Source organism: Daktulosphaira vitifoliae, unplaced genomic scaffold, assembly GCF_025091365.1.
Source record: "Daktulosphaira vitifoliae isolate Bord-2020 unplaced genomic scaffold, ASM2509136v1 Scaffold_2, whole genome shotgun sequence".
NCBI classification, from domain to species: Eukaryota; Metazoa; Arthropoda; class Insecta; order Hemiptera; family Phylloxeridae; genus Daktulosphaira; species Daktulosphaira vitifoliae.
The window spans coordinates 33076580-33089700 of record NW_026099573.1 but is presented as its reverse complement, the minus strand read 5'-3'; the positions used below and the strand labels follow the sequence as shown (position 1 = coordinate 33089700).

The 13121-nt window shown below is 36.8% G+C and overlaps 1 protein-coding gene and 1 long non-coding RNA gene across 2 annotated transcripts; one reads left to right on the top strand and one right to left on the bottom strand.

The window, feature by feature from the left end:
• The first annotated feature begins 4851 nt into the window (after positions 1–4851).
• LOC126899128 (uncharacterized) lies at positions 4852–6088 on the top strand. The gene is made up of 3 exons (XR_007702487.1): positions 4852–5632; positions 5866–5918; positions 5960–6088. It is a non-coding gene; the product is annotated as an uncharacterized LOC126899128 (long non-coding RNA).
• Positions 6089–9305: 3217 nt separating this feature from the next.
• Positions 9306–13003, bottom strand: LOC126898160 (uncharacterized). The gene is made up of 7 exons (XM_050672105.1): positions 12976–13003; positions 10468–12867; positions 10096–10362; positions 9982–10031; positions 9788–9920; positions 9450–9731; positions 9306–9385 (listed from the first exon to the last, which is right to left on the bottom strand). The coding sequence occupies exons 1-7, from the start codon at positions 13001–13003 to the stop codon at positions 9306–9308; spliced, it is 3240 nt and encodes a 1079-aa protein (XP_050528062.1).
• Between the last annotated feature and the right edge of the window lie 118 nt (positions 13004–13121).

Below are 13121 nucleotides of genomic sequence, written 5' to 3'. Positions count from 1 at the left end.
GTTTCAATGTCGCAAGTCCCACAACAAATTACGATTTTTAACAACTGTAATTTTTGACCTATGTTTTATTTTTTTTCTTAAAACTCCTAAACTTTTTATGAAAAATGAACAAATAAACATATATTTTTTTAATATTAAAACCTTGTATATTTACCTTTTATTTTATATAAAATTTATGAATATCTAACCTTTTAAAATTAAACACTCTAAATATTTGCATCGAGGCGTTTTTTATGATAGTGATTTTAATCACTGCCAGAAATCATTATACTTGACCCAACTATGCCACATCCACACTGTGCCGCGGCTCCACTGTGCTACCGTTTTTGTTTGTATATTTTTACTATGTGTTATTTTTTTTTATATCTGTCTAACGTTTTCCTAATCTCACACTTGACCAATTTTTTTCTACGATAAGTCAAAAGATCATAATTTGTATCTAATTTTACAATAAAATACTGAAACTTTTATATATATCTTAAAATAAAACGTATGTAATACACTTTAATATGAAAAAAAAAATTCTGAACTTTAGTTTGTCTTCATGGTGAAAATGGCTACCGTATTCAAAAACATGTTATTTTTGTGTTAAAATTCTCGGTTTTGTATTTTATTTTATTTTAAAATAACTTATAAGGAAAGTACACTTATTTTCATAAATATTATATAAATTTTTCGCCTAGCTGTGGCTCCACCTCAGACCTGGAGCCTTACGACCCTCACGCGCCATTGGCTCGTAGAAGATCTCTTTTGCCCTTCCTCATAAGTAGGCCACTGATTCTTGTAGGAGTGACCGGCTTAGCCGGTTACGATAAGTGTTTTACAGGGAAAATATTACTTTAGAATCAATGTAACAAAAATATATTAAAAATTTAATTATTAAAATGAGGAAAATTCAAAAAAAGAAAATAGTAAAAAGTATTGGGTATAAGGTTGACGTTTGTTATTGAGGTATTCCCCTTCCATTTAATTAATGCCAATAATTATAATAATAATGCTAATTATTCGCAGTTTCAACCTACACATGAAATTGAATCATTGAAATTATTTAAAAAAATAATATATTTCGTTGACGTAATCTAATGCTCGCATTTATGAAATAAAAATGTTATTTACACAGCTGATTTAAACAAACAAAAAAATGAATAAGTAAATGCTTTATAATTATATTTTACAGTTAGTTGAAAAAAATTTTAAATGTAACTTAAAAACTAAATTATTAGAAAAATCATAATATGCTTTATTATATTATAACATACAATACTTCCAATTAGATCAAATTACTATAAGGTGGACGTTTGTTATTGAGGTATTCCTTTTGGCCGTATTCAAAAAATATTTTAGAAGTATTTAATTTTTTTACTTTGGTAAACATGTTTAGAATATTTACTAAATATAAAAGTGATGATAAAAATAAAGGTAATTAAGGTCATATTTTTTAACAGTCGCCTAATAATAATATGGTTCAAGGAAAGCAACAACCCATTTTTGTTTTTCGCTTTTATCAGTACATTAAGGGCTATCACGGCCTCCCTCTGAGAAATAGGTTTCTTAACCAATTATAGTCCGAAATGGGTGGTTAGTCCGTCGTTGGAGAAAAGATGGCGACTCCAATTACTGAACTAATCTCTCGTTCGACAAATGAAGCCGCCCGTGATCGAGTTTCGAACTCGAGGCAGTGCGCGTCAAACAACGCCGCGTTATCGACTAGGCCATAAATATAAATTCTGCATGGACATAAAAAAAAAAGTTCAAAACGAAAACAGTACATTTGAACAGTAAGCTGATTATAAAGCCAAAATTCAAACAAAAGATATATATATATATCATTTTTTATTATAAACATATTTAAAAGAAATCAACAGAAAGTATCTTTACACTTAAGAAAATAAACATAATATATCACCGGCTCACACACCATTAACATTTATATTGTTTCTCAATAAAGACTTATTTTCTGTTTAAACAATTGATGTTGTCTTCCATATTATAACACAAGAAATTATATCATACTATCTAAATAAGTGCTTTTAATAACTATTAAATATGAATCATAAATCTTTATATATATATAAAAAAAAATTGCATTGAAAATTGTCATATTGAATCAAAATTACTGGCATGAAACTACTACGTCAATACCAAAAGTCGGTTAAATTATACTTTGCAGCTAGGCATAAATTTTACCTGGCAAAACAGTGTACTGATGAATAATGCAGTGTGCAGAATGGGGTGGTCGTATCAAAAATCTTTGATCGAAATGCTAATTCTTGTCAGAATTAATCACTGTTATACGAGATATATTCGTAGTAGAAATGAGTCCTGAAAAATTACAAAAATTACAGGAAATAGAAAAGGACGCATCTGATCTAAAATACACATATGCGAATCTAATGGACATAGTGACTACTAAGGAAGCTACTATGGGGGAAAAAAATACTTGGAAACAGCATAAATCAGAACTCAAGTATCAAAAGTAACTTCACTAAAGTAAACAGGTCAGTCGTCAACCATTGCATAAAACAAAGTGTGGAGTATGTGCGCGCTCAAATCATTTACAAAGAAACTGTAGACCCAAGGATTATAGTTGCAACATATGTAATTCAAAAATCATTTGGCTCCTGTGTGCAAGAATGGTAAGAGTTTAAGCAAAATTAATAACCGTTTGTACATTAATTTTTTAACTGAAAATTCTAATGAACACATCAGGCAGTCGCACACAATTTATCTGATACATATTTTAATTTGATAGAAACTATTTCTCAAAATAGAATTAAGCCATTTACAACTAATTTATTAATAGGGAATGTAGACGTTAAGTTTGAAATAGACACAGGATCTTTACATTGTAATTTCAAATAAAATGTATTTATAAATAAATAAAATGTAAACAAACCTGTGATCTCCTCATCCACCAAGTCTAAAAAAGAGAGGGGTAAGGAAACTTAACATTAACTAACTTAATGCAATGGGAAGGGTGGTAGGATGAAACACGACGTAAACTAATGTAACTTGTCGCGCACCCAAATCGATTATTATGCAGAAAAATAAAAATTAATTTTCGGGGGTAGGTACACGTTAACACTTGAACGTGCTTATGATGTGAGTCGAGTCCGCGTGTTGGATGTGTGCCGCACCCCCATACGCAATAGCTTACTCCACCGACCCTCGAGTACATTGCCGTATCACCTAAGTTGTTACACGACCGCCGCTGCCTACGCCTCCACCTCCGCTGATGACGACGACGATAATCACTCTAATATATTAATTAATGTTGATTTCGGCTAATTTTTTAATAAACTGTACATATAGTTATTTGTTTGGATTATTATGCGGCGGGCGGTCATATAGTATATACAAAATATCGGTTTTGTGACGAAAAAAAAAATGCATTTTCCAGGTAAGCTATACGGTTACGGTGAAAAGTACGAATTTTAAACGTCGAATCCGCTATTTTGATATGCGACATGCATATTTTTAGATAAAGTCTGTACGGAAAATGTTACACAAAAAAAATGTACACAGCATTGTTATTATCAATGATAGTAAGGTACATTGTTGTGAGTTTATAAATACACTAACTAATAATACAAAAAGTATATCAGTAGGGTAAAATAGAGAGTTCTAGGCCCCCCCACCCGCCTCACCCCTTCATCCACCCACCTGTATTGAAGATGAGCGTGGTCGGGGGGAGGGGCGTGTCACACAGTGGGCGTGGTCTCTCGATGGTAGGGGTAATGGAGGATTGCATTTATGAGGGTGGGGGTAAGGAGAAGGCGTGGTCTTATCATTGATTGGGTAAGGAGGAGGCGTGGACTTATCATTGACGGGGTAAGGAGAAGGCGTGGTCTTATCATTGATTGGGTAAGGGGAGGCGTGGTCTTATCATTGTTGGGATAAGGGGAGGCGTTGTCTTATCATACAGGTGGGAAGGGGTGGAGTGGTCTCACGATGGTGGGGGGTAATGACCGTGGTCAAGGTCAAACAATAAACGTGGTTTCTCGGTGGTGGTTGGGTAAGGGGAGGCGTGGTCTTATCAATGATGGGGTAAGGGGGTGTGTGGTCTCATCATTGATAGGGTAAGGAGAAGGCGTGGTATCACGATGGTAGGGGCAATTTGGGACTTAGGTAGGGTTGTTAAGGTAAATCAAATTGACGGTTTAAAGTGCGCATGCGCACTATAACTTCATGTCAGTGATGAGAGAGTTAGCTATATGGTTGTCTCCTCCTACGATGTCATCTACTAGAAGATAAGGTAAACCTCATGTGAACTGATGACGTACGTGTAAACATACACATTACATTGAAACAGTGTACGTCAAATAGTGGCCGCCGTTGCCACTTTAACATATTTACTTAATATTAACGCTACAAAGTCTTCGTCAACAATTCCTACAGAGGGAGGGGATAACGAAACATAACATAAACTAACCTGGATGAATCCAAGTTAAACTAACAATGTTTTCTAAGAATTTTTATCATTGCCTACCAGACGCTTAGATAAGCATATTTCCAACATCAAAGGTACCGCCATATTATAACTCACATTACCGTCTACATTTTATAAAAACAAAGACAACGTCTGTCGTTATGGCATAATAAATTCTAAGAAATTTATCATGGGTTACCAGACGCTTAGGTAAGCATATTTCCAACATCAAAGGTACCGCTATATTATAACGTTCATAGGCGTCTGCATTTTTATTTTTTACATAGTATTTTATCATTGCCTACCACCAGATGTTTAGAAAAACATCTCGTTAATATTAGTATATTACTATTAATTATATATATAATTAATATAATTACTATAATTGGTAATATATTTTAGAATCACTATGTTTAGGTTGCTATAATAGTATAATCTCTATTGGTTATTATTATTATTTTCTACTGCACCTTTAAAATAATAATATATGTATTGCATTTTATTTTATTATATTTAATTTGACAATTTTTTTATACCTATAACTAGAGGTATTACATTTAAAGTAGCACCCCCACTACCAGCAACCACGAGTCTTCACTGCGTTTAACATTAAATGTATACATTACATCGAAATAGTGTACGTCAAGTATCGGCCGCACACTTGTCCTTGACTATTACAGAAGTTATAATTAATTGAATTATACATAATAATTATAACGTCGTTATCGGTGGTTACAATCAAGTAATTGTCACCGTCGAGAACGTCCTACATACAATCGTTGGTAATAACACTTCGGCGATAACAGCTAAGTGGGTAAACCGAATTGGGCGTGAGGTGCGCACAATGGGTGAAACCCAATGAAAACTAACCTAAGTCGTTGGGAGTAGGGGATCTCCTCAACATGTCGTAATGAGCGAAGGGGTAATGAAACTTAACTTGAAACCAACCGCCATGTTATAATCCGCATTACTGTCAACATTTTACGAAAAATAATTGCTTTTTCTAAGAATTTTTATCATTGCCTACCAGACGCATAGCTAAGCATGTTTCAAACATAAAAGGTACCGCCATATCATAATCCACATTACCGTCTACATTTTATAAGAACAAAGACAACGTCTGTCGTTATGGCATAATAAATTCTAAGAAATTTATCATGGGTAACCAGACGCTTAGGTCAGCATATTTCAAACATCAAAGAGGTCGCCGCATAAAAATGTCGTATGAATNATCGTAATTGTCGTATGAATCTTATCATCGTCTACCAGACGCTTAGGTAATCATATTTCCAAAGATGTTACAATATATTAATGGTCACTGTCGTATGCATTTTATGAGAACAATGGCAACGTCTGTCGTTTTGACATTATAATTTCTCAGAATTTTATTACCGTCTACCAGACGCTTAGGTCAGCATATTTCAAACATCAAAGAGGTCGCCGCATAAAAATGTCGTATGAATCTTATCATCGGATGCCAGACGCTTAGGTCAGCATATTTCCAAAGATGTTACAANTCTAGACGCTTAGATAAGCATATTTCCGACATTGTTTGTGTAGTACCTGTTTAAACCAACCAAAACTTGTCTAAACAAGATCTTTGACCCCTATAAAAGAACGTCACATCAAGTTCAGGATCATTCACTCATTATCTTTTCCAAAGCGNTTATTTCAGACTCATTCACTCATTATCTTTTCTAAAGCGATTATACCAAAAACCATTTGTTTGATTATTTGTTGTCCTAAAGAATTTCTATGACTTTTGATATAAAATAAGTAAGTAATACATTTATATATATTTTTCATTTAAACTGTTTTCTACTGACTTTGGTTACTAGTTATGTTTAGAGTTGTTAAATATTTATTAATTTTTTATTTTAGAATGGAGCAATTAAAGAAACAGTTGAACGATCAGAGTGCATTAAAAAGATATTCAAAATTAAGTGATTTGGAGGAACACACGCCATACAAAATCATATCTATGAAAAATACAAGCACACGAAATGGGGTTGTCGTTGTTGGTTGTCTATTCAACAATATGAATGTGTTTATCCCGAGATTGAAATTAACTAATGAAGAAATCGAAGCTTACAATATCAACAATGATGATAACAAAATACATTTATTATATAGAGGCAAAAGTGGAAATGCATATTTGTTTGATTTTCAGTAATTTGTTAATATTTTGCCTTGTTTTTTAAACTTATTTATATAAAAAAATAAAAAAAACTTAGTATCATAAACTTGTAAGATTTAAAATTCAATAATATATACTATTTTTTTTATTTTATACAATTTTGTCATATTTATTTAAACTTTATGCCTTTGTGTATAATAAAAGTCTATAGTACTAAGCAGTGCAAAGAAGAGTTTTACACATTAAATAGCAAATTTACTATACGCTATGGTATTTTTAGCAGGTTGTACTATGTATGGCATGTAGTAGGCTGTTTATAAAAGTAGTAGGGACACTGTGTCGGTTTACCGAACAGCATGTCCTGGAATCGTATAATCTCGATACAACAAGTCTGAACATGTTAAAACCTGTCTGAACGCGTTCAAATCCCTGTTCATCCTGTTTGAACCCCGTCTGCTTGTGTTTACAACTGTTTGTATCATATCTAACGACGAAAATTTGACTATTAATTACTATTGGGTTTAAATTAGTTAATAACTTCACCGTGGTGTAAGCATAGCGCTCTAATCGTTATAAGATTTTCTATATAAACAGACGTTACTTTAACTTGTTGGTAATGTGTTAATATTTGTACACTTTCAGAATGGCTGGTTCTCTCGCTACAATTGCCAAATTCTATAACAAACAAACATTTGTTAAACCCCAACTTCACAGTGAATTAATCGATTGCACTGATTACGTTTTAAATTTCAATCCTCGTAAATTCGTTCAGATAGGATTGGATCCAAAAGATCGATTTAACGTAACTATTCGTTTACTATCGTCAACCCGTTACATACTTGTAACGATAGATTTCCTACAACGGATTTATACGTTGATGGGTAATATTCTGTCGCTAATTTTCGACCCTGTATCAAGACAAAAGATTATTTTACTCAAGGATGAATACGTCACACTCTCAAAGACTACGTTTCAAGGAGAGTCTTCGCTAGTCTTTGAATCACAAGCACAAGATGAATGCCGAGTGTTACTCACCCAATCAGACATTTTAAAACTCAGCGCTTTGGAATGTTGTATCTTTGAGACTATCAATCAAAAGATGACTGTAATTCAACCATTGGTTCTACAACAGTTGGAACAGATGGCTCAATATATGAAATCTCAGTATGAAGTAAATGTGGAAAACAAATGTATGTTGATCAATGCGGTTTCGGATTATACGATTAGAAATAGTTTACCCAATAGCGATCTGAGCTACATAAGCCAAATAAAACAATTTGCGAGCCAGCAGTTGGAACAACGGTGGACGATGCTGGAAGAATATACTAAAGAAATGGTGAATTACATTTTTTTTTTTCTAACTGAGTAGAACGTAATTAATAAATATCAATAATTTTTTTCAGTCTTCTAACAGAGAAAACGTATGCTCGACATTTTTTGGGTCGCTGGCCGAAGATATACAGTCGGAAACAATCATATCAAGTACAAACAACCAAGAAATACCAACAGTAGTTGTTAGTAATAGCTATCCGTCATAAAACGACAAGTATCTAAAACATGTATATAATTTATAAAAAAAAAAAAAAAANCAACAAGTATTGACAAAATAGTGCTGTTATTATTATATACTGAGACATAGTGAAAATCTCGTTTTTAACGTAACTCGTAATTAAAATTATAATGGATACAAAGACTATAAATACGTTTAAATAATAATGTTTAAAATAATGATTATTATCTAGGATTTTATTTCTATCATATGAAAAAAACTATGTTTCTATAAAACTCAAATCATTTTTCTTCTTGCATATAAAATACAGTAGGGTATTCTTAGAGTTTTGGTGGATAATGCCTTATCATTAGATGTGACATCTCATTACGTAACTATAGTTTAAATACTATGGCATCTTACACGTACAACTATTGTACCGTACAGTAGAGAAAAAAAAACGTTGTAGTATATATATATATATTTACAGATATGTACACGCATATACATATATTTTTTTAGAAAAAATACAATTTCTTACTACATTATGTTACATTAAAAAAATGTTTTAAAACTACTTATATACATGTATATTTACAAAAAAAATCTTCAATTATTGACGATATTTTTTTTTACAATGATAAGAATTATAGGTCTTCCGGTGGTGGTATAGCATAATGCCCGTGGGCAAACGTGTCGATTCTGTTGTTGAGCGTGTAGCGCTTATCATNGGTATAGCATAATGCCCGTGGGCCAACGTGTCGATTCTGTTGTTGAGCGTGTAGCGCTTATCATCAAAACGGTTAAGCGCCAACTTGGTTGTACGTAAAGTCCGTACCTCGTGCTCAAACGAACGGATTGACACGTTCTGTCGGTACGGAGTGTATGGTAGCGATAATGTCGGTGGACACTCACCACCACGTATCACTCCGATGACCGCACGGGCATTCTCTCCAGCCATTGCTCGTTTTGACGCATCGTCACCATCGTCTTTAAACAAACACCGTTTGTAGTCGTCCAAAGACAGATGGTTCCGGACGACGTGTCCGCGGATCCCCTTAGACTTTATGAGTTCGCTGCCTTCCATGTCAAATGCGTAGCACTTTGATCGAAGTGCAGCGATCTCAAAGAGAGTGAGGCCACTGGTCTCGTCTGAAAACAAGCCGGGCATCTTCTTTCTATCTGTGGAGTAGCAAGGGTGATCCTTGGGCAGGCTAGATGCGTCCACGTGCACCAGTAAATCGGGGCTATCAGCTAAATCCTGGTAGAAGTCGCCTACTCTGAGCAGGTATATNTAAATCGCCTACTCTGAGGAGGTATATGAAGGAGTCTGAGAAAAATTAAAAATATATAAATATTGTAAAAAAATATTTCTACTGTACGGTTGTACTCACCAGTATTCATGTAAACCAATTCTACTGCGTTGCCATAATGTGGTTTCAATACGTCGTAGAAGTACTTGTACATTAGCGTCTTGCTAATGTCAAGCACTGCTAAACCGACGTATATTGGTTTGATAAACTTGACCATCTTTGTGTCCATTATGACGGCGCACAACCTTTCACCGTATTTGATACAGTCGTTGAAGGTTGGTTGGTTTACGAGCTTGCTTAGACGTTCGGGACTGGAGATTAGCTCAATACGGATGCGTTTCCGCATGTTCTCCATTGTTTTCCCTATAAAATGTAAAAAATTATCGAATAACCCACTTTAGCATTGAGCATGCACTTACCAAAGACGGCATTGTTCATTAGTTTGAAAAATGCAATTTCAAAAGCATTTGCCGCCTTTTTCCGCATTTCAGTGTTCAACTCAATGTATGGTTTCAACCAAGCACTTTGTTGAAACTCTAAAACGCGGTGCACCTGCAGTACAAATATTTATATTAGTATCATCGCTTATAGTTTATAGGTTAACTATACATACTTTATCGACTTGCAGTCCGTGTGCGATCGCCTGTTTAAGATTAACGTAATGTACGACGTACCGCTGTTTGGGTTTCAAAGTGGCCATGAGTTTGGTCTCTTTGGAANGTATAATGTACGACGTACCGCTGTTTGGGTTTCAAAGTGGCCATGAGTTTGGTCTCTTTGTAACCCGGCGGTACATCGTTGACAGGCAAGAACGGCAAGTCGTTGTGCTCGTCATGCAGCTCTTGTGGATACGATACGTCCACTTCATATATACGCCCCGTATTACCAGTGTCCGACAACGATTGGAGGTCAGCCAGAGGGTCTGCTCCTTTATACCACCGGAAGCCACCGTACGGCATGGGCTGACTCATAGCCCACCCGTAAAGGTTATTGCCTGTAAACATTAAACGTTATTAAACCACCGCTCAAATATTGCGCGTTTATATATATACGTATAGATTACTTNACGTTTATATATATATACGTATAGATTACTTACAGTCTTGGTACACGATCCATGATTCTGGTTTTGACGGATCGTAATCGGGTGTCTTAGAATTGTTGGCCTTTGCATAGTGCTTGACGGCCTGCACTAGCCCACCACGAATGCCCTGTTCCACCATCAGTAGCATGTCGTAGTCGTTCAAGAGCTCCAGCTTCATCCTGGTGTATTTCAACATACAATCGAAGCTAAAACCAGGCGCGGTGTAATAGTGCGCCGGGTCCAAATTGTATGTTGAAATACAGATGTCGCGGAAGTTCTCAAACACATCAGCCAACAACAACACGTCGATCTTAAGATATAGGTCGCTGTACTCACCGAGGGTTGAGCAGTCGAAACGGTTCCACACCTCCGTGGCATGTCTATAGTCGTCGTCATCAATATTAGACTCACTCAACTGACTATAGAAAGCGTCCTGAGGTGGTAGTTCCGTTTCTTCCAATTTAGCCCAACTATCAGTGTACTCGTAGGGGTATACGCCCTTACGCGTCACCAACGGCATGTCTTCCGGGCGGAACACCTTGGCCGTCTCCCGGAATTTAACAAAGTCGGGCGTCATTAGGTTACCGGCCAAGGTGGACAGGGAGGAGGCCATGAACCGGAAGGTATCGACGAACCGTATGGAGAAGTTATTGGTCACGTGTTTCGTGACCGAAATATACTTCTCCTCGGAATTCGGTATGACCGAAATCCTTTGGTCGTCGTACCCCAATTCAGTGACTATGAAATGCGCGTCGTAACCTGAAAGATTGTGCAAGAAGCACGGCACAAAGTTGACCGTCTTCACTTTCAGGTTACATGCATTGCACAACGTCTGTCTGAATCGCCCCGATAAATGGCAGTGGTCTGCGACTTTGGGGTTGGAATCTTTGAATGCCATGCGGCACAAGTCGCATACCACTTTCTCCCCGTGCCTGCGCACATCTTCGACAGACATTCGAATGGGAACGTTGGTTTTGCGCAACAATTTAGAAATGTTGCGCGTCACTTCAGTTACAGCCATCACAAATGCCTTGGCGACCTCTTCGCGATCCTCAGACCCACGGTATATCACCGGTGATTGTGGTATACCGTAGCGTTCGAGGAGCTCGGAGGGCACATCGTCCGATGTTTTCACCATGAACCCATAGCTCATGGGATGGTGGGTGTGCACAGTCCTGGTGTATGTACCCATGCGATCGTCTGTTTTCTCCAGCAAGGCCTCAAAATCGGCGTAGATGACGAACGGTAACCGTTGCGTCTTTACCCACGCGTCAAATTCGACCTTACTGCCCTCCGCCGGCATAACGGGTAAAATAGGCTTGTTCTTGCCGCATATCAACTTGTGTTGCTCCAACGCTTGATGACCCCGAAGAATATGCTTTTTAGGCTGATCATCAAAGCTGGTGAAGCAACGTTTGCAAGTGTATATGCGATCTAGGTGTTTGGTTTTTTGACTGCGCACAAGCCTCGAAAAATCGGAAATGTACGCGTAATGATACTTGTCAGAGTCACCGATGTACAACAGGTCAAAATGATTCTGTTGCTCTTGGTCGGCGACTCTTAGAGGATACACCAACCACTTCATCTTATAGTCGTCTCGTTCCAAGCCGTACACGTTGACAGACACGTTAGGGTTTCGTCGCTCAAATATTTTAATTTGGGACACAGGTGTGGGGAACGTCAACCCCGTGAAATCATACCTGTGTTCCTCGTTAAAATATTTTCGATCAACGCGATATTTGTGGTCTCCCTCGACGTGTCTCGCCAAAATGGACCACTTGAAACAAGACTGATCGATATTCTGTGGGTTGATGATTGCTTTTTTTTGGTTAATCTCTGGTGGGACAGGAATATATGATGAGCCGGTGAGGGGCGTATACTTGTATACGCTGAGCATAAGGCCGTCGATATGCGTTAGCATGAATCTGCTACCCTTACCCGAGTACGCGTCTTCCTCGGCAAGCATAACCTCAAAATCTTCATCGACCGCACACCCGATATCCGTATCGGATAGCAATGCCCTAGCCCGTGTCTTGAAGGCACGGTCTTCGGACGGTGCTTCTGATCGCGGTATATGGTATGAGGCCTCCAATTTGAGATTATACTTGATCGGCCGGTTACCTACAATTTCAGCGAGTCTGGCANGATTATATTTGATCGGACGGTTACCTACGATTTCAGCAAGTCTGGACACCAGCTCAGGTTTAACGGCGCGCAGAAAATCTCGATAGCTCGCGAAATTTTCCACGTTCTTCCGGTAAAACCAAACGGCTCCCCGCTCCAATGCAGAATTGATCTCGGTGAAATCATTGGTATCCGTCAATTGCATACGTAACCTTTTCGACCTAACCGCGCTGTTGTTAGCCCTACTACGCTTAGCCGCCTGACATGATGAAACAGATGTAAACGAGGTAGCTTTAATCAAAAATAAATAAATAATTTATTTATTGGAAAAAAATAAATAAAAAAATAGTAGGGATGATAAAATTAAAAAGATATTAAAATGTTAATAATTGTAAATACCTGGTACAGAAGACGTTTGCAGGTTCATGATTTTTTATTTGCGCGTGTAAAATAATAAATTAATCGTTTTCAAATAATCAACTGTGCGTTAACGTTAATTGAACACGAATGTGACAGGATACAGAGCGTTTAACCGGTTATATAGT